The 22,068-nt window shown below is 52.7% G+C and overlaps 1 protein-coding gene across 1 annotated transcript; it reads right to left on the reverse strand.

Moving 5' to 3' along the window:
• Positions 1-2,410: 2,410 nt before the first annotated feature.
• LOC137468097 (zinc finger CCCH domain-containing protein 4-like) lies at positions 2,411-21,566 on the reverse strand. Its single transcript, XM_068179459.1, has 9 exons — positions 21,115-21,566; positions 13,103-13,298; positions 10,402-10,509; positions 8,679-8,886; positions 7,808-7,932; positions 6,320-6,429; positions 4,733-4,871; positions 3,310-3,409; positions 2,411-2,574 (listed from the first exon to the last, which is right to left on the reverse strand). The coding sequence occupies exons 1-9, from the start codon at positions 21,264-21,266 to the stop codon at positions 2,426-2,428; spliced, it is 1,287 nt and encodes a 428-aa protein (XP_068035560.1). The 5' UTR covers positions 21,267-21,566; the 3' UTR covers positions 2,411-2,425.
• Between the last annotated feature and the right edge of the window lie 502 nt (positions 21,567-22,068).

The raw sequence follows: 22,068 nt of genomic DNA on the forward strand, positions 1-22,068 counted from the left end.
ACACCGGAGAAACCGGGATGGGAGACACCGGAGACACCGGAGAAACCGGGATGGGAGACACTGGAGACACCGGAGAAACCGGAGAAACTGGGATGGGAGACACCAGGAGACACCAGAGAAACTGGATGGGAGACACCGGGAGACACCGGAGACACCGGAGAAACTGGATGGGAGACACCACCGGGAGACACCGGAGAAACCGGGATGGGAGACACCGGAGACACCGGGAGAAACTGGAGACACTGGGTTAAACCGGGAGAAACTGGGAGAAACCGGGATGGGAGACACCGGGAGACACCGGAGAAACCGGGATGGGAGACACCACCGGGAGACACCGAGAAACCGGGAGAAACCGGGATGGGAGACACCAGGAGACACCAGAGAAACTGGGATGGGAGACACCGGGAGACACCGGAGACACCGGAGAAACCAGGAGAAACCAGGAGAAACTGGGAGAAACTGGTGTTAAACTGGGTTAAACCGGGAGAGAAACCGGGAGAAACCGGAGAAACTGGGATGGGAGACACCGGAAGACACCGGGAGACACCGGGAGAAACCGGGATGGGAGACACCGGGAGACACCGGAGACACCGGGAGACACCGGGAGACACCGGAGACACCGGATGAAACCAGGAGAAACCAGGAGAAACTGGGAGAAACTGGGTTAAACTGGGAGGAAACCGGGAGACACTGGGAGAAACCAGGTTAAACTGGGAGGAACCGGGTTAATCCGGGAGAAACCAGGTTAAACTGGGAGAAACTGGGAGAAACTGGGAGAAACCAGGATGGAGTTGGAGGAGACTGGGTGTGCCCAGCTGTGCCAGGTGGGATTTGAGCAGGACCCAGGTGTACCCAGGTGCCCCAGGTGTACCCAGGTGTACCCAGGTGTACCCAGGTGTACCCAGGTGTGCCCAGGTGTGCCCAGGTGTACCAGGTGTACCCAGGTGTATCCCAGGTGTATCCCAGCTGTGCCCAGGTGTATCCCAGGTGCCCCCGGGTGCCCCCAGGTGTACCCAGGTGTATCCCAGGGTTACCCCAGGTGCCCCCCAGGTGTATCCCAGGTGTCCCCAGGTGCCCCCAGCTGTGCCCAGGTGTATCCCAGGTGTACCCAGGTGTACCCAGGTGTGCCCAGGTGTACCCCAGGTGTACCCAGGTGTATCCCAGGTGTACCCAGGTGTGCCCAGGTGTACCCAGGTGTGCCCAGGTGCCCCCAGGTGTGCCCAGGTGTATCCCAGGTGTATCCCAGGTGTACCCCAGGTGTACCCAGGTGTGCCCAGGTGTACCCCAGGTGTACCCAGGTGATGCCCAGGTGTACCCAGGTGTATCCCAGGTGTGCCCAGCTGTGCCCAGGTGTATCCCAGGTGTACCCAGCTGTGCCCAGGTGTATCCCAGGTGCCCCCAGGTGTATCCCAGGTGTATCCCAGGTGTATCCCAGGGTTACCCCAGGTGCCCCCAGGTGTATCCCAGGTGTACCCAGGTGTATCCCAGGTGTACCCAGGTGTATCCCAGCTGTGCCCAGGTGTACCCAGGTGCCCCCAGGTGCCCCCCGGTGCCCCAGCGCGCGGTACCTTGTCGGAGCAGCTCGCGGGTCTCGTCGCTGAGCGGCGCGTGCGAGACATGCAGTCGTCGCCGTTGATGCAGGAGCCCGGTGGTGTGGAACAGCTTGCACGGGAAATCCCGTGGCACCGTCAAGGAAAACCCCGAACCGCCCGGGCCGCGCCCAGGCCCGGCTTAGGCCGAGCTCAGGGCAGGTTTAAGGTGGCTTTAGGGCCGTTTTAGGCCAACGTAAGGTTGATTCTGACTCAGTTTTAGGCTCGTTTTAGGGCAATTCTAGGCTGCGTTGAATGTCAAGCAAAACCCGGAATATCCAGGATCCAAAACCCGGCTTAGGGCCGAGCTTTAGGTGGGTTTAGGGTAGGTTTAGGGCAGTTTTAGGCTAATTTAAGGCTGATTCTGACCCGGGTTTAAGGCAGGGATATCGTGCATGTAGGGGCAGCTCTCAGGGACAGTTTCAGGAAGGTTTAGGCGCGGGTCCAGCCTGGATCTAGACTGGGTTTAGGCCAGGTTTGGGGCGGGTCCAGCCCGGGTTTAGGCCGGGTTTAGGCCGGGTTTAGGCCAGGTTTAGGCCGGGTTTAGGGCAGGATATCGTGCATGTAGGGGCAGCTCTCAGGGACTGTTTCAGGGAAGGTTTAGGCCGGGTCCAGCCTGGATCTAGACTGGGTTTAGGCCAGGTTTGGGGCGGGTCCAGCCCGGGTTTAGGCCGGGTTTAGGCCGGGTTTAGGCCAGGTTTAGGCCGGGTTTTAGGGCAGGATATCGTGCATGTAGGGGCAGCTCTCAGGGACAGTTTCAGGGAAGGTTTAGCCCGGGTCCAGCCTGGGTCTAGGCCGGGTTTAGGCCGGGTTTTGGGCCAGGTCCCAGCCCGGGTTTAGGCCGGGTCTAGGCCGGGTTTAGGGCAGGATATCATGCATGTAGGGGCAGCTCTCAGCCCGTGCGCAGTACCCCTGTGATGTAGAACTTGCACAGCTCGCGCTTCTTGGGCAGCTCGATGTCGTGGCTGAAGTTTGCAGTGGTCACCTGGGCAGGTGAGACACAGGTGAGAGAGGTGAGACATAGGTGAGACACAGGTGAGAGAGGTGAGGGACAGGTGAGGGACAAGGTGAGACAGGTGAGATACAGGGTGAGACAGGTGAGGGACAGGTGAGACACAGGTGAGACACAGGTGAGACACAGGTGAGACAGGTGAGGGACAGGTGAGACAGGTGAGACACAGGTGTGACCCAGGTGTGACAGGCGAGGACCCAGGCATGACACAAGTATAACACAGGTATAACACAGATGTGACCCAGGCGAGCCAGGCGTGACCCAGGTGACCCAGGTGTGACAGGTGTGCCCCAGGTGAGCCAGCGTGACCCAGGTGTGACCCAGGTTGTGCCAGGTGTGCCCCAGGTGTGACCCAGGTGTGACAGGTGTGACCCAGGTGAGCCAGGTGTGACAGATGTGACCCAGGAGTGACCCAGGTGAGCCAGGTGTGACAGGTGTGACCCAGGTGTGCCCCAGGTGTGACCCAGATGTGACACAGGTATAACACAGGCGTGACAGGTGTGACCCAGGTGTGACCCAGATGTGACACAGGTATAACACAGGTGTGACAGGTGTGCCCCAGGTGTGCCCCAGGTGTGACAGGTGTGCTCCAGGTGACCCAGGCGTGACAGGCGTGACCCAGGTGTGACCCAGATGTTGACACAGTATAACACAGGTGTGACAGGCGTGCCCCAGGCGCGGGCCCGGCCGCCGGCAGCAGCTCCTTACCCAGGTGCACCTGCCCTCCACGAATGTACTTGCAGATCACCTTGCCCTTCTTGTCGGCGGGCAGGTGAGCCTTGTCCTCCCGCCGGTAACCGCCCCCGTCCTGCGGGAAAAAGGGAAACGGGAAATGGGAGGGCGCTGGGCAACAGCCCGGGAATCTGGGGGGAACGCGGGGATCTGGGGGGGGAATCACGGGAATCTGGGGGGAAAATCCCGGGAATCTGGGGGGAAAATCCCGGGAATTTGGGGGGAAAATCCCGGGAATTTGGGGTGAAAATCCTGTGAATTTGGGGGGAAAATCCCAGGAATTTGGGAGGAAAATCCCAGGAATTTGGGGGGAAAATCCTGGGAATTTGGGGGGAAAATCCTGGGAATTTGGGGGGAAAATCCCAGGAATTTGGGGGGAAAATCCCAGGAATTTGGGGGGGAAATGTGGGATTTGGGGGGGAAATGTTGGGAATCTGGGGGGAAAAAGAGGATTTGGGGGGGGAAAATCCCAGGAATTTGGTGGTGAAAATCCCAGGAATTTGGGGGGGGAAATGTTGGGATTTTTGGGGGGAAATCACGGGAATTTGGGAGGAAAATCCTGGGAATTTGGGGGGAAAAAATTCCCAGAAATTTGCAGGGATAAATCCCAGGAATTTGGGGGGGCGGAATGTCACGGGAATTCGGGGGGAAAAGGGGGATTTTGGGGGGAAATCGTGGGAGTTTGGGTGTTCTGAGCCAAATCTCCTGGGGATTTGGGGCAAAATGTCAGGAAAATGGGAAAACTCCTGGCCCAGAGGGGGCTTGGGGTGCTCTGAGCCAAAACTCACGGGGATTTGGGGTGAAACATGGGGAAAAGGGGAAAATTCCCGCCCCAGGGGGGTTTGGGGTGCTCTGAGCCAAAACTCCCGGGGATTTGGGGTGAAACGTGGGGGAAAAGGGGGAAAATTCCCGTCCCGGGGGGGGTTTGGGGTGCTCTGAGCCAAATCTCCGGGGATTTGGGGTGAAACGTGGGGAAAAGGGGAAAATTCCTGTCCCAGGGGGGGGTTTGGGGTGCTCTGAGCCAAATCTCCCGGGGATTTGGGGGTGAAATGTCAGAAAAAGGGGAAAATTCCCGTCCCTGGGGGGTTTGGGGTGCTCTGAGCCAAGACTCCCCGGGGATTTGGGGTGAAACGTGGGGAAAATGGGAAAATTCCCGTCCCGGGGGGGTTTGGGGGTGCTCTGAGCCAAGACTCCCGGGGATTTGGGGTGAAACGTGGGGAAAAGGGGAAAATTCCCGTCCCAGAGGGGGTTTGGGGGTGCTCTGAGCCAAAACTCCCAGGGATTTGGGGTGAAATGTCAGAAAAAGGGGAAAATTCCCGTCCCCAGGGGGGGTTTTGGGGTGCTCTGAGCCAAGACTTCCCGGGGCTCCGGGGGAGGTTTGGGATTTGGGGGCGCTCACCCCCATGTCCTCCTCGTAGAAGTCGTCGTCGTCGTTGCCGCCGCCCTTGCCCGCGGCGCTGCGGCCGCGCCCCGCGGCCCCGGCCCGGCCCCTTGCCGCCCCGGCCCCGAGCGCCCCGGCCCCCGGCCCCGGCCCGGGCCTGGAAACGGGATTGGCATTGGGATTGGGGATTGGGATTTGGGTTTGGGATTGGGAATGGATTTGGGATGGGAATTCCCAGATCCAGGCTCATGCCGGCCATGGCCACGGCCCTGGCCCCGGCCCGGGCCTGGAAACGGGATTGGGATTGGGAAATGGGGATTGGGATTTGGGATTTGGGTTTGGGATTGGGAATGGGATTTGGGATGGGAATTCCCAGATCCAGGCTCATGCCGCCATGCCACGGCCCTGGCCCCGGCCCGGGCCTGGAAACGGGATTGGGATTGGGAAATGGGGATTGGGATTTGGGATTTGGGATTTGGGTTGGGATTGGGAATGGGATTTGGGATGGGAATTCCCAGATCCAGGCTCATGCCGGCCATGGCCACGGCCCGGGCCTGGAAACGGGATTGGGATTGGGAAATGGGGATTGGGGTTTGGGGAATGGGATTTGGGGATTGGGGACTGGGATTGGGAATTGGGGATGGGGATTGGGATTTGGGGTGGGGAATGGGATTTGAGTTTGGACACTGGACATTTGGGAATGGGATTTGGGATTGGGAATTGGGGTGGGATTGCGAATGGGATTTGGGGAATGGGATTGGATTTGGATTGGGATTTGGGGATGGATTTGGGATGGATTTGGGATGGATTTGGGGTGAATTTGGGATGGATTTGGGGTGGATCTGGCCTGGATTTGGGGTGGGATTTGGGGATGGATTTGGCCTGGATTTGGGGTGGATTTGGGATGGATTTGGGGTGGATCTGGGGTGAATTTGGGATGGATTTGGGGTGGATCTGGCCTGGATATGGGGTGGATCTGGGGATGGATTTGGCCTGGATTGGGGTGAATTTGGCATGGATTTGGGGTGAATTTGGGATGGATTTGGGGTGGATCTGGCCTGGATTTGGGGTGGGATTTGGGGATGGATTTGGCCTGGATTAGGGGTGAATTTGGGATGGATTTGGGGTGGATCTGGGGTGGATCTGGCCTGGATGTGGGGTGGATTTGGGGTGAATTTGGCATGGATTTGGGGTGAATTTGGGATGGATTTGGGGTGGATCTGGCCTGGATTTGGGGTGGGATTTGGGATGGATTTGGCCTGGATTTGGGGTGAATTTGGCATGGATTTGGGGTGGATCTGGGGTGGATTTGGCCTGGATGTGGGGTGGATTTGGGGTGGATTTGGCCTGGATTTGGGGTGGATTTGGGGTGGATCTGGGCCTGGATATGGGGTGGATCTGGGGATGGATTTGGCCTGGATTGGGGTGAATTTGGGATGGATTTGGGGTGGATCTGGGGGTGAATTTGGGGTGGATTTGGGGTGAATTTGGGATGGATTTGGGGTGGATCTGGCCTGGATGTGGGGTGGATTTGGGGTGATTTGGGGATGGATTTGGGGGTGGATCTGGCCTGGATGTGGGGTGGATGTGGGGCGGATCTGGGGCGGGAGCCCCGTCTCACCGCGGCCCCGCTCCTTGCTGCGCCGGTACTGCGACAGCTCCTTGGCGTAGTCGTCAAAGTCGTCGTCGCCCAGCGGCTCCTCGGGGTCGCAGTACTGGGAAAACCCAATCCAAATCCAGCCCAAACCCCACCCCAAATCCCAATCCCAAATCCACCCCAAATCCCAGTCCCAAATCCCAATCCCAAATCCACCCCAAATCCCAGTCCCAAATCTCAATCCCAAATCCAGCCCAAACCCACCCCAAATCCAGCCCAAACCCACCCCGAATCCCAGTCCCAAATCCACCCCAAATCCCAGTCCCCAAATCCCAATCCCAAATCCACCCCAAATCCCAGTCCCAAATCTCAATCCCAAATCCAGCCCAAACCCACCCCAAATCCCAATCCCAAATCCACCCCAAATCCCAGTCCCAAATCCCAATCCCAAATCCACCCCAAATCCCAGTCCCAAATCTCAATCCCAAATCCAGCCCAAACCCACCCCAAATCCAGCCCAACCCACCCCAAATCCCAGTCCCAAATCCCAGTCCCAAATCCAGCCCAAACCCACCCCAAATCCAGCCCAAACCCACCCCAAATCCAGCCCAAATCCCAGTCCCAAATCCAGCCCAAATCCCAATCCCAAATCCCAGTCCCAAATCCAGCCCAAACCCACCCCAAATCCACCCCAAATCCCAGTCCCAAACCCACCCCAAATCAGAATTCCTTGGGGAATTCCAGAACCCCAGAACTGGCTCAGAATTCCCCTGGGATTGGTTCAGAATTCCTGGAGGAATTCCCAGGATTTCAGAACCCCAGAACTGGCTCAGAATTCCCGGAATTCCCAGGACCCCAGAGCCCCAGAACTGGCTCAGAATTCCCGGAATTCCCAGGACCCCAGAGCCCCAGAACCGGCTCAGAATTCTGGAGAATTCCCAGGACTCCAGAGCCCCAGAACCGGCTCAGAATTCTGGAGAATTCCAGGACCCCAGAGCCCCAGAACCGGCTCAGAATTCTGGAGAATTCCCAGGACTCCAGAGCCCCAGAACCGGCTCAGAATTCTGGAGAATTCCCAGGACTCCAGAGCCCCAGAACTGGCTCAGAATTCCAGAATTCCCAGGACTCCAGAGCCCCAGAACCGGCTCAGAATTCCTGGAATTCCAGGACTCCAGAGCCCCAGAACCGGCTCAGAATTCTGGAGAATTCCCAGGACTCCAGAGCCCCAGAACCGGCTCAGAATTCTGGAGAATTCCCAGGACTCCAGAGCCCCAGAACCGGCTCAGAATTCCCAGAATTCCCAGGACTCCAGAGCCCCAGAACCGGCTCAGAATTCTGGAGAATTCCCAGGACTCCAGAGCCCCAGAACCGGCTCAGAATTCCTGGAATTCCCAGGACTCCAGAGCCCCCAGAACCGGCTCAGAATTCCCAGGGCTCCAGAGCCGCGGGCAGGTTTGGAATTCCCAGAATTCCCGGAATCCCCGCTCTCCGCTCACCTCCAGCTCCTCCTCGAAGGGCTCCTCCTCATCCTCGGGGTCGCTGCGGGTGCGGCCCCGGCCCCGGCCCAGCCCCCGGCCCCGGCCCCGGCCCCGGCCTCGGAAACCCCGGCCCCGGCCCCGGCCTGGAACGGGGAAAACAGGAAAATAAACGGGGGAAAACGGGAAAATAAATGAAAAAAAATGGGAAAATAAACGGGGGAAAACGGGAAAATAACGGGGGAAAACGGGAAAATAAACGGGGGAAAAAACGGGAAAATAAATGAGAAAAAAATGGGAAAATAAACGGGGGAAAACGGAAAATAACGGGGGAAAACGGGAAAATAAACGGGGGAAAACGGGAAAATAACGGGGGAAAACGGGAAAATAAACGGGGGAAAACGGGAAAATAAACGGGGAAAAAAACAGGAAAATAAACGGGGAAAAAACGGGAAAATAAACGGGGAAAAAAACAGGAAAATAAACGGGGGAAAAAACGGGAAAATAAACGGGGGAAAACGGGAAAATAAACGGGGAAAAAAACGGGAAAAATAAACGGGGAAAAAACGGGAAAATAAACGGGGGAAAACGGGAAAATAAATGGGGGAAAAAACGGGAAAATAAACGGGGGATAAAACGGGAAAATAAACGGGGGGAAAAAACGGGAAAATAAACGGGGGATAAAACGGGAAAATAAGGGGGGGAAAACGGGAAAATAAACGGGGGAAAAAAAGGGGAAAATAAATGGGAAAAAACGGGAAAATAAACGGGGGAAAACGGGAAAATTTTTGGGGTTTTTTTGGTTGGTTTTTTTTTTTTGGTTGGTTTTTTTTTTTTTTTTTGGGGATTTTTGCCGGGATTTTTCCCGTTGCTGTTCCCGTTGCTCCGGTACCTCTGGCGCGGTGCGCTCCCTCCTTGGAGCGCCGGTACTGGCTCAGCTCCTTGGAGAAGTCGTCGAAGTCGTCCTTGGGCGCCTCCTCCTCCTCCTCGGCCTCGAAGGGCCCGAACTCCTCGGGCTCGAATTCCTCGTAGGAGCCCCCGTAGCCCTTGGGCTCCCCCTTGGGGTGGCCCTTGCGGGGCAACTGGGAATACTGGTGGGACTGGGAACGGGATGGGAGAGGTCGGGATGAGGAATTCCCAAAATTCCCAAAAAAAATCCAGTCTGTATTCCCTTGGCATGGCACTGGGAGTACTGGTGGGACTGGGAACGGGATGGGAGAGGTCGGGATGAGGAATTCCCAAAAATTCCCCAAAAAAATCCCAGTCTGTATTCCCTTGGGATGGCACTGGGAGTACTGGTGGGACTGGGAACGGGATGGGAGAGGTCGGGATGAGGAATTCCCAAAAATTCCCCAAAAAAATCCCAGTCTGTATTCCCTTGGATGGCACTGGGAGTACTGGTGGGACTGGGAACGGGATGGGAGAGGTCGGGATGAGGAATTCCCAAAAATTCCCAAAAAAATCCCAATTATTCTTCCCTTGGGATGGCACTGGGAGTACTGGTGGGACTGGGAATGGGATGGGAGAGGTCAGCACCTGGAATTCCCAAAAATTCCCAAAAAAATCCCAGTCTGTATTCCCTTGGGATGGCACTGGGAGTACTGGTGGGACTGGGAACGGGATGGGAGAGGTTGGGATGAGGAATTCCCAAAAATTCCCAGTTTCCTCTCCCAGTATTCCATGTAATGGGGGAGTAACACTCACGGATTTAACCTGGGCTGTACTCCCAGTATTCCCAGTCACCGTTCCCAGTATTCCCAGTCACCATTCCCAGTATTCCCAGTGACCATTCCCAGTATTCCCAGTGACCGTTCCCAGTATTCCCAGTAAGACTCACGGGGTAAACTGGGCTGTACTCCCGGGATTTCCCAGTCACCATTCCCAGTATTCCCAGTCACCATTCCCAGTATTCCCAGTCACCGTTCCCAGTATTCCCAGTCACCGTTCCCAGTATTCCTAGTGACCATTCCCAGTATTCCCAGTGACCATTCCCAGTATTCCCAGTCACCGTTCCCAGTATTCCCAGTGACCATTCCCAGTATTCCCCGTGACCGTTCCCAGTATTCCCAGTGACCATTCCCAGTATTCCCAGTGACCATTCCCAGTATTCCCAGTGACCATTATTCCCAGTATTCCCAGTCACCATTCCCAGTATTCCCAGTGACCGTTCCCAGTATTCCCAGTCACCGTTCCCAGTATTCCCAGTCACCATTCCCAGTATTCCCAGTCACCGTTCCCAGTATTCCCAGTGACCATTCCCAGTGTTCCCAGTGACCGTTCCCAGTATTCCCAGTCACCGTTCCCAGTATTCCCAGTCACCATTCCCAGTATTCCCAGTCACCGTTCCCAGTATTCCCAGTCACCGTTCCCAGTATTCCCAGTAAGACTCACGGGGTAAACTGGGCTGTACTCCCGGGATTTCCCAGTCACCATTCCCAGTATTCCCAGTGACCATTCCCAATGTTCCCAGTCACCATTCCCAGTATTCCCCGTGACCATTCCCAGTATTCCCAGTGACCATTATTCCCAGTATTCCCAGTCACCATTCCCAGTATTCCCAGTCACCATTCCCAGTATTCCCAGTCACCATTCCCAGTATTCCCAGTAAGGCTCACGGGGTAAACTGGGCTGTACTCCCGGTACTTGCGGTGTCCCTTCTCCGCGGGGCTGTACTCGGAGTCGTCGCTGAAATCCGACAAATCCTCGCTGGACGAAGCGTGCCGCTGGAAAAGCCGGAAAAGTCAGCCCCGAGCCCTTCCCAACCCCTGGAATTCCCAAATTTCCCTGGAAATTCAGCCCTGAGCCCTTCCCAACCCCCGGAATTCCCAAATTTCCCTGGAAATTCAGCCCTGAGCCCTTCCCAACCCCCGGAATTCCCAAATTTCCCTGGAAATTCAGCCCCGAGCCCTTCCCAACCCCTGGAATTCCCAAATTTCCCTGGAAATTCAGCCCTGAGCCCTTCCCAGAGCCCAGAATTCCCAAATTTCCCTGGAAATTCAGCCCTGAGCCCTTCCCAACCCCTGGAATTCCCAAATTTCCCTGGAAATTCAGCCCTGAGCCCTTCCCAACCCCCAGAATTCCCAAATTTCCTGGAAAAGTCAGCCCTGAGCCTTTCCCAATGCCCAGAATTCCCAAATTTCCCTGGAAATTCAGCCCTGAGCCCTTCCCAGAGCCCGGAATTCCTGATTCTGGGATTAAGATACTAAAAAATGGATTTCTCCTGGAATTTGAGTGGAATTTTTACAGAAATTTGGAATAAAGATACTAAAAAATGGTTTTTTTTTCTGGAAGTTGAGGGAAATTTTAGGAAATTCAGGACTTGAGACACAAAAATTTGGGTTTTTCTTGGAATTTGAGGGGAATTTGAGGAAATTTGGGACTTGAGACACAAAAAAAAAGGGTTTTTCATGAAATTTGAGAGAAATTCTTACAGAGCTTTGGAATAAAGAGACTAAAAATGGGTTTTCCATGAAATTTAAGGAGAATTCTTACACAGTTTTGGAATAAAGAGACTAAGAATGGATTTTCCATGGAATGTGACTGGAATTCTTACAAAGCTTTGGAATACAGACACTCAAAATGGATTTCCCATGGAATTTGACGGGAATTCTTACGAAGCCTCGGAAAAAAGAGACTCAAAATGGATTTCCCATGGAATTTGAGGGGAATTCTTACAAGGGTTTGGAATACAGAGACTAAAAATAGATTTTCCATGGAATTTGACAGGAATTCTTACAAAGCTTTGGAATAAAGAGTCTAAGAATGGATTTTCCATGGAATTTGAGGGGAATTCTTACAGAGCCTCGGAAAAAAGAGACTAAAAATGGATTTTCCATGGAATTTGAGGGGAATTCTTACAAAGCTTTGGAATAAAGAGACTAAAAATAGATTTTCCACGGAATTTGACGGAAATTCTTACAGAGCCTCAGAAAAAAGAGACTAAAAATGGATTTTCCATGGAATTTGAGGGGAATTCTTACAAGAGTTTGGAATACAGACACTAAAAATGGATTTTCCATGGAATTTGACAGAAATTCTTACAAAGCTTTGGAATAAAGAGACTAAAAATGGATTTTCCATGGAATTTGAGGGGAATTCTTACAGAGCCTCGGAAAAAAGAGACTAAAAATGGATTTCCCATGGAATTTGAGGGGAATTCTTACAAGGGTTTGGAATACAGACACTAAAAATGGATTTTCCATGGAATTTGACGGAAATTCTTACAGAGCTTTGGAATAAAGAGTCTAAGAGTGGATTTCCCATGGAATTTGAAGGGAATTCTTACAAAGGTTTGGAATAAAGAGACTAAAAATGGATTTCCCATGGAATTTGAGGGAAATTCTTACAGAGCCTCGGAAAAAAGAGACTAAAAATGGATTTTCCATGGAATTTGACGGAAATTCTTACAAAGGTTTGGAATAAAGAGTCTAAGAATGGATTTCCCATGGAATTTGAGGGGAATTCTTACAAAGCTTTGGAATAAAGAGACTAAGAATGGATTTTCCATGGAATTTGAGGGGAATTCTTACAGGGCTTTGGAATAAAGAGACTAAAAATGGATTTTCCATGGAATTTGAGGGAAATTCTTACAGAGCCTCGGAAAAAAGAGACTAAAAATGGATTTTCCATGGAATTTGACGGAAATTCTTACAAAGCTTTGGAATACAGAGACTAAGAATGGATTTTCCATAGAATGTGACTGGAATCCTTACAAAGCTTTGGAATACAGACACTCAAAATGGATTTTCCATGGAATTTGAGGGGAATTCTTACAGAGCCTTGGAAAAAAGAGACTAAAAATGGATCTTCCATGGAATTTGAGGGGAATTCTTACAGAACTTTGGAATAAAGAGACTAAGAATGGATTTCCCATGGAATTTGAGGGGAATTCTTACAGAGCTTTGGAATAAAGAGACTAAAAATGGATTTTCCATGGAATTTGAGGGGAATTCTTACAAAGCTTTGGAATAAAGAGACTAAAAATGGATTTTCCATGGGATTTGAGGGGAATTCTTACAAAGCCTCGGAAAAAAGAGACTAAAAATGGATCTTCCATGGAATTTGAGGGGAATTCTTACAGAGCCTCGGAAAAAAGAGACTAAAAACGGATTTCCCATGGAATTTGAGGGGAATCTCCAGGAAACTTGCGCATTTGCGACCGCGCAAGAAAGGATTTCTCCCTCAAGCTGAGGCGAGCTTGCAGAGGAACGCCCGCGGCTAAAGCAGCGAACACCGGCACCCGAGGAATTCTCATCGGGAGCAAAGCCGGGGAATCCCGGCTTTCTGCCCGGACGCTGGGATCCAGGGACAGCCCACCCTGTGCTTGGATTTCCTCTTTTTCTTGGACCTCCTCTTGTCCTTGTCCTTGCGGCGCTTGCGCTTCAGCCGCCGGTGGCCCCGCTCGTCCGCGGAGCCGCTGCGGCGCCGCTCGCGCTGCGACGGCCGGCGGCTCTCCGGGGCCTCGTCGCCGCCGTCGTCCTCCAGCTCGCCCTCCTCCAGCTCCCCATCCTCCCTGGGGGGGAGAAACGCGCTTATGGGATTTGCTGGGGAAAAACGGGATTTTCTGAGAAAAAAACGGGGATTTTCGGGGGAAAAACGTGGATTTTCTGGGGAAAAACGGGGATGTTCTGAGAAAAAACGGGGATTTTCGGGGGAAAAACGGGGATGTTCTGGGGGGAAACGGGGATTTTCTGGGGAAAAATGGGATTTTCTGGGGAAAAACGGGATTTTCTGAGAAAAAACGGGGATTTTCTGGGGGAAAACGGGGATTTTCTGAGAAAAAAACGGGGATTTTCTGGGGAAAAATGGGATTTTCTGGGGGGAAACGTGAATGTTCTGGGAAAAACGGGGATTTTCTGGGGGGAAGTGGGAATTTTCTTGGGAAAAACAGGGATTTTTCAGGGGGAAAATGGGATTTTTCTGGGAAAAATGGGAATGTTCTGGGGAAAAATGGGAATTTTCTGGGAAAATGGGAATTTTCTGGGGAAATGGGAATTTTCTGGGAAAAACGGGATTTTCTGGGGGGAAATGGGAATGTTCTGGGGAAAAATGGGAATTTTCCGAGCAAAAACAGGGATTTTTTGGGCAAAAACAGGGATTTTCTGAGGGAAATGGGAACGTTATGAGAAAAAATGGGAATTTTCTCGGGAAAATGGGATTTTTCCGGGGAAAAATGGGAATTTTCTGGGGAAAAATGGGATTTATTGGGGGAAAAATGGGACTTTTCTGGGGTTTTTTTTGGGAAAAAAGGGGATTTTTCCGGGGGAAAAATAGGATTTTTATGGGAAAAATGGGAATTTTCAGGGAGAAAACGGGATTTTTCTGGGGAAAAACGGGAATTTTCTGGGAATAACAGGATTTTTCTGGGAAAAACAGGATTTTTCTGGGTTTTTGGGGAGAAAATAAAGGGGATTTTATGGGGTTGGGAGAGGAAAACGGGAATTGTGGATCCTCCTGAGGTGCCCCATCATCCCTGGAAAAAAAAGGGAATTTTATGGGAAAAAATGGGATTTTTTGGTGATAAAATGGGATTTTTCTGGGTTTTTTTTGGGGGGGAAATGGGATTTTTCTGGTTTTTTGGGGAAAAATAAAGGGGATTTTGTGGGGTTTGGAGAGGAAATTGGGAATTGTGGATCCTCCTGAGGATCCCAGTCCTCCCTGGAAAAAAAATGGGAATTCTCTGGGTTTTTGGGGGGAAAAAATGGGAATTTTCCGAGGTTTTTTGGGAAAAAAATTGGGAATTTCCTGGGGTTCTTTTAGGAAAAAAAAAATTGGAATTCTGTAATTTTTTTGGGGGAAATGGGAATTTTCTTGTATTTTGGGGAAAAATACTGGGAATTTTCTTGGTTTTGGGGGGAAAATCCCATTTTTTGAGGGGATTTTCCTCTCATGCTGAAATTTCCCTTTTTGAAAAAGAAAAAAAATCCCATTTTTGGGGGTTTTGCTCAGATAATCAAATTTCTAATAAATATAATGGGAAATTCCCATTTTTAGGGGAATTTTGCTCTGATGATAAAATTCCTATGAAAAAAATGGAAGAAAATGCAATTTTGGGGGGGGGGGGGGGATTTTGCCGTAATAATGAAATTTCCATTTAAAATAAAAAGGGAGAATTCAATTTTTTAAGGGTTTTCCTCTGATAATGAAATTCCCATTTTAAACAGAAGAAAAAAATCCAATTTTTGGGGGGGATCTTTCTGTAATAATGACATATCTACCAAAAAAATGAGGCAAAAATCCCATTTTTGGGAGGATTTTATTCTGATTTCGAAGTTTCCATTTTAAAAAAAGAGGGAAAATTCAATTTTTTGGGGGGGGATTTTGCTCTGATAACGAAATCTCCATTAAATAAAAAGCAGGAAAATTCCCATTTTTGGGGGGATTTTGCTGTAATGATGGAACTCCCGTGAACAAAGGGGATAAAATTCCCATTTTTTGGGGATTTTGCTGTAATGATGGAACTCCCGTGAACAAAGGGGATAAAATTCCCATTTTTTGGGGATTTTGCTGTAATGATGGAATTCCCATGAACAAAGGGGATAAAATTCCCATTTTTGGGGGATTTTGCTGTAATGATGGAATTCCCATGAACAAAGGGGATAAAATTCCCATTTTTTGGGGATTTTGCTGTAATGATGGAACTCCTGTGAACAAAGGGGATAAAATTCCCATTTTTTGGGGATTTTGCTGTAATGATGGAACTCCCATGAACAAAGGGGATAAAATTCCCATTTTTTGGGGATTTTGCTGTAATGATGGAACTCCCGTGAACAAAAGGGATAAAATTCCCATTTTTTGGGGATTTTGCTGTAATGATGGAACTCCCGTGAACAAAGGGGATAAAATTCCCATTTTTGGGGGATTTTGCTGTAATGATGGAACTCCCGTGAACAAAGGGGATAAAATTCCCATTTTTGGGGGATTTTGCTGTAATGATGGAATTCCCATGAACAAAAGGGATAAAATTCCCATTTTTGGGGGGGATTTTGCTGTAATGATGGAATTCCCGTGAACAAAGGGGATAAAATTCCCATTTTTTGGGGATTTTTGGGGCGCAATAAAAGGAAATCCTCAGGATCAAAGGCGCTCCTTAGGCTGAAACCTCTCTGGAATTAATTAACCCTTAACGAGGCCTCGCTAACGAGCGAGATTCCTGATGGGTTTTAGGAATAAACGGAAAAAGGGACCAAACCCAGCCCGGGCTTGAACGGAGACGGGAAACGCGGAGCGGCGCGGGGCAGCGGAGAGACACCCCAGTGCCAACGGCTCCCCGGGATGGGGGCACCTGGGCACACCTGGGTACACCTGGGATACACCTAGGATACACCTGGGTACACCTGGGCACAGCTGGGTACACCTGGGATACACCTAGGATACACCTGGGTACACCTGGGATACACCTGGGCACACCTGGGTACACCTGGGTACACCTGGGATACACCTGGGCACAGCTGGGTACACCTGGGATACACCTGGGCACAGCTGGGATACACCTGGGATACACCTGGGTACACCTGGGCACAGCTGGGATACACCTGGGTACACCTGGGATACACGTGGGTACACCTGGGATACACCTGGGTACACCTGGGTACACCTGAGATACACCTAGGATACACCTGGGTACACCTGGGATACACCTGGGCACATCTGGGCACACCTGGGTACACCTGGGATACACGTGGGTACACCTGGGATACACCTGGGATACACCTGGGTACACCTGGGCTACACCTGAGCACACCTGGGTACACCTGGGTACACCTAGGCACAGCTGGGTACACCTGGGCACACCTGGGTACATCTGGGATACACCTGGGATACACCTGGGATACACCTGGGCACACCTGGGTACACCTGGGCACAGCTGGGCACAGCTGGGTACACCTGGGTACACCTGAGCACAGCTGGGATACACCTGGGTACACCTGGGCACAGCTGGGCACAGCTGGGTACACCTGGGTACACCTGAGCACAGCTGGGATACACCTGGGTACACCTGGGCACACCTGGGCACAGCTGGGTACACCTAGGGACAGCTGGGATACACCTGGGATACACCTGGGATACACCTGGGCACACCTGGGTACACCTGGGATACACCTGGGCACACCTGGGTACACCTGGGATACACCTGGGCACAGCTGGGATACACCTGGGCACAGCTGGGTACACCTGGGTACACCTGGGATACACCTGGGATACACCTGGGATACACCTGGCACACCTGGGATACACCTGGGTACACCTGGGATACACCTAGGCACAGCTGGGCACACCTGGGTACAGCTGGGCTACACCTGGGTACACCTGGGCACAGCTGGGCACACCTGAGCACAGCTGGGCTACACCTGGGCACAGCTGGGTACACCTGGGATACACCTGGGCACACCTGGGTACACCTGGGCACAGCTGGGCACAGCTGGGGACATTTGGGACACACTTGGGGTACACCTGGGACACAGCTGGGCACAACTGGGACACACCTGGAGGTTCACACCCAGGACACCCCTAGAGTGGCACACCTGGGCACACCTGGGATAACCTTGGGCACAGCTGGGGACAGCTGGGACACACCTGGGAACACCTGGGCACAGCTGGGGACACACCTGGGACACACCTGGGAAACACCTGGGCACAGCTGGGGACACACCTGGGACACACCTGGGCACACCTGGGACACAACTGGGACACAACTGGGACACAACTGGGGTACACCTGGAGGGACACACCCAGGACACACCTGGGCACACCTGGAGGGGCACACGTGGGACACACCTGGGGGCACACACCTGGGGCACACCTGGAGGGGCACAGCTGGGACACACCTATGACACACCTGGGCACAAATGGGGCACACCTGGGACACACCTGGAGGGGCACACCTGGAGAGGCACACCTGGGACACACCTGGGCACAAATGGGGACACCTGGGCACACCTGGGGGGCACACCTTGGGGGCACCTGGGGAGCACACCTGGGGCACACCTGGGCACACCTGTGACACACCTGGGCACACCCAGGCACACCTGGGACACACCTGGAGGGGCACAGCTGGGACACACCTGGGACACACCTGGGCACAAATGGGGACACCTGGGCACAAATGGGGACACCTGGGACACACCAGGGCACACCTGGGACACACCTATGACACACCTGGGCACACCCAGGCACACCTGGGACACACCTGGGTACAAGTGGGGCACACCTGTGACACACCTGGGCACAAATGGGGACACCTGGGACACACCTGGGTACAAGTGGGGCACACCTGGGACACACCTGGAGGGGCACACCTGGGACACACCTGTGACACACCTGGGCACAGCTGGGGCACACGCAGGACACACCTGGGCACACCTGGGCACACCTGGGCACACCTGGGGGGCACACCTGGGGCGCAGGGCAGTGTGAGGTGCTTTTTACCACCTTTCTTTGATGATTTTCACACATTTTTCCGTGATTTCCACCAACTTTTCCACGCGTCTGTGGAAAATCCCGCTCCAGCTCGGAGTGGCGGGGTTGTCGCACCGGGAAATGTCCCTCTTTTTTTTGGATTTTTGGGGTTTTTTTTGGGAATTGTGTGCTTTTGTGACTTTTTTTGGGGGGGGTTCTGCTTGGTTTGGGACACACCAGGGGTATTTACACGTGGGGGGACCAAGGGAGGGGAGAAAAGGCACCAAAAATGCAAAATTCCACATTTTCCACCCATTCCCCACCCATTCCCCACATGGAAACGAAGCCCAGCTCCCCAAAATTCCCTGGATTTGCCTTTTTCCCAGAAAAATCCCCAAAAATCCCTGGATTGACTTTTTTTTTTAAAAGAAATATCCCCAAACCTCCCTTAATTTGCTTTTTTCCCCCTAAAAATACCCCCCAAACTGCCTGGATTTACTTTTTTTCCCCTAAAAATTCACATTTTCCCCTAAAAATAGCCCCAAAATTCCCTTACTTCATCTTTTTTTTCTAAAAATCCCCCCAAATTCCCTGGATTTACCTTTTTATCCTAAGAAGTATCCCCCAAACTCCCTTAATTACCCTTTTCTTCCTAAAAACACCCCCAAACTCCGTAGATTTACCTTTTTCCCTCTAAAAATACCCTAAAAATTCACTTTTTTCCCTGAAAAACACCCTAAAATTCACTTTTCCCCCCTTAAAATATCCCCCAAACTCCCCAAATTCCCTTTTTTTCCCCTACAAACACCCTCAAAACCCCCCAGATTCCCATTTTACCCCTAAAAATTCACTTTTTCCTCCCTAAAAATATCCCCAAATTCACTTTTCCCCCTACAAACACCCTCAAAACTCCCTGGATTTATATTTTTTTTCCCTAAAAATGCAGTTTTCCCCCTAAAAATATCCCCAAATTCACTTTTTTTCCCTACAAACACCCCCAAAATTCCCGAATTTACAATTTTTCCTACAAATTGCCCCCAAACCTCCTTGATTTTACCTTTTTCTCTGGTTTTCTCACATTATTTGGATTGAACTACCAAAAAAAAAAAGGGAATTCAAGAAATGGCCCCGAATTACGGTGGGGAGGGGTCACAAAAAGAGGGAAAAGGGGATTTTTGGGGGCAGATTTGGAGATTTTGGAGCATTTGAAGTCCCTGCAGGGATCCCCAAAGTTCCTGACCCAAATTTGGGGGGGTTTTCGGAAATAAATGGAATTTTAATGAGGGAATAAAGAACTTATTCAGGACCAACCCCCCCCAAAAAAATATCTAAAAGGAGCTAAAATTCCCCAAAACAGGGGTTAGACCCCCCCCTTCCAGCGCCCAAATATCACTTTAAAAAGGATTAAATGCCCCCAAAAACCCAACTAGATCCCCCTTCTGGAAGTAAAAGTTCCCCAAAAAGAGGTGAACCCCTAAAATCCCCTCAAAAAAGGATTTTAATCCCCCCCAAAAAGGGGTTAAACCCCCAAAAAAGGGTCTAAAACCCCCCAAAAAGGCTCTAAAAGCCCCCAAAATGGGGGTTAAGCATCTCCAGCACCTTAAATATCCCTTGAAAAGGGTTAAAGCCCCCCAAAAAAACCTAAACCCCCCAAAAACCCAACTAGATCCCCCTCTGGAAGTAAAACTTTCCCCCCAAAAGGCTGAACCCCTAAAATCCCCCAAATGAGGATTTTAATCCCCAAAAAAGGGGTTAAACCCCTAAAAAGGCTCTAAACACCCCCAAACCTCGAGACCCCGCCCCAAAAAAAGGAGCTTTATTCTTCCCTAAAGAGGAACGAAACCCCCTCCCCAAAATGAATCCCCTCAAAAAGGGGTGGGAGCCCCTCAGGGAGGACCCAACCCCCCCCCAAATTGGGGTTAAACGCCCCCCGCACCTCAGGAGCCCCCCCAAAAAATCACCTCAACCCCCTGTTCCCCCCCGATCATCCCTCAAAAATCACCCAAAACCTCCCAAATCCCCTCACACCCCCCCCTAAGGCCTGCACTGCCTTCCTCCCCTCTTCCTCCTCCTCAGGAGCCCCCAAATCCCCTCAGCTCCTTCCTCACCCTCCTCTTCCTCCTCAGCTCCTTCCTCACCCTCCTCTTCCTCCTCAGCTCCTTCCTCACTCTCTTCCTCCTCAAACCCCCCTTAGGCCCTTCCTCACCCTCCTCTTCCTCCTCAAATCCCCCTCAGGCCCTTCCTCACCCTCCTCTTCCTCCTCAAATCCTCCTTCCTCACCCTCTTCCTCCTCAAACCCCCCTCAGGCCCTTCCTCACCCTCCTCTTCCTCCTCAAATCCTCCTTCCTCACCCTCTTCCTCCTCAAACCCCTCTCAGGCCCTTCCTCCTCCTCCTCCTCCTCAAATCCCCCTTAGGCCCTTCCTCCTCCTCCTCCTCACGCCCCCCCCCAAACCCCCCTCAGCTCCTTCCTCACCCTCACCCTCCTCAAACCCCCTCAGCTCCTTCCTCCTCCTCCTCCTCAAACCCCCTCAGCTCCTTCCTCTTCCTCCTCAAATCCCCCTTAGGCCCTTCCTCCTCCTCCTCCTCACGCCCCCCCCCCAAATCCCCCTCAGCTCCTTCCTCACCCCCCCCCCCGCCAATCCCCCTGTGGCCCTTCCTCACCCTCCTCCTCCTCCTCCTCCTCAGAGCCTCCCGGGCCTCCCCCGATCCCCCTGTGGCCCTTCCTCACCCTCCTCCTCCTCCTCCTCCTCCTCAGACCCCCCGAGCCCCCTCCCCACAGGCCGCCCCCCCTCAGCCCCTGGGCCCTGCCTGCCCCCCCCCCCCTCCCCTCGCCCTCCCCTCCCGCCGCCCCCTCCCCAAACCTGGTCCGGCGCGCCGGACCGACCCCCAGCCACACAGAGAAGGCGCTCGGGAGAGGCGGTTACTGGACCTTTCGTCCGGGCCGTGATGGTGGCCTTGGAGCGGCGGCGGCGGCCGGGGGAGGCTGCAGCTGCCGTGGCAGGACGGAGAAGGGGGGGTGCAGTGCGGGCTGGGGGGGGAGGCGGCGGCGGCGGGGGGGACACTCGGGCTCTCCACGGCCATGGGCAACGGGCAGGGGGTGGAGAACGTGGGGCACAGTCACTGAACGGCGCGGGGGGCTCGGCCCGGCGGCTCCTCCGCCCGCGCCCCGCGCTCCGCGGGCGGACACACAAAATGGCGCCCGCCCTGAGGCAGCGCCCCGGCGGCCGCCGGAAACGCCCGAGCGCCGCCGGAAACGCCCGAGCGCCGCTGCTCCGGAGGGGGCCGAAAGGCGGCGGGGATGCACGAAGAGCTCGTCGGGTTTTTCCGGATGATGCCGAGCGTTGCCGAGCGCCGCCAAAGCGCTCCGGATTCTCACGAAGTTGTCCGAAGGTGTCCGAAAGTCTTCGCGCGAGGGGATTTTCGTAAGAAAAGTTTTAGGGCGAAATTTTACAGGAAGAAAATTTTACAAGGAGATTTGGAGTCATTTTTTCCCCTCACGGATTCCTCTTTCCCTACCCAAAACCCCTCCCAAACCCACAGTGCCCGTTGATGACTGGACTCGATGTTCCCCCAAAATCCTCTTCCCACCTAGAGTTCAGCTCAGGACAGGGAATTTCCACTGGTCACGGGATGTTTCTCCACATCCAAATGTCGCTCAGAAAAAAAAAAAAAAAACAAACCCAACCCCCCTAAACGTCACGAATTTATAGAAAAATCCGTGCAAGGTGAGAGCAGCGGGAAGAGAGTTAGGGATCTCCCTGTGACTTGGCAAAAAAAACACATAGATTTTATAAAACCAGGACAAAACCACGCCCAAACCCCCGGTTTTTCTAATTATTGACTGGCTTTTTGCACCGGTTTGGCCGCTGAGTTCCTTTGGGAT

The sequence above is a fragment of the Anomalospiza imberbis genome, unplaced genomic scaffold, assembly GCF_031753505.1.
Source record: "Anomalospiza imberbis isolate Cuckoo-Finch-1a 21T00152 unplaced genomic scaffold, ASM3175350v1 scaffold_994, whole genome shotgun sequence".
NCBI lineage: Eukaryota > Metazoa > Chordata > Aves > Passeriformes > Viduidae > Anomalospiza > Anomalospiza imberbis.

Excerpts from the sequence above, each read along its gene's own strand:
- LOC137468097 (XM_068179459.1), bottom strand. The coding sequence starts at position 21,266 with ATGGCCGTGGAGAGCCCGAGTGTCCCCCCCGCCGCCGCCGCCTCCCCC. Across the intron at positions 7,933-8,678 it reads GGGAGCGCACCGCGCCAGAG|GCCGGGGCCGGGGCCGGGGT; the intron begins GTACCGGAGCAA and ends TCCCCGTTCCAG. Across the intron at positions 4,872-6,319 it reads CGCGGTGAGACGGGGCTCCC|GCCCGGGCCGGGGCCGGGGG; the intron begins GCCCCAGATCCG and ends TCCCGTTTCCAG.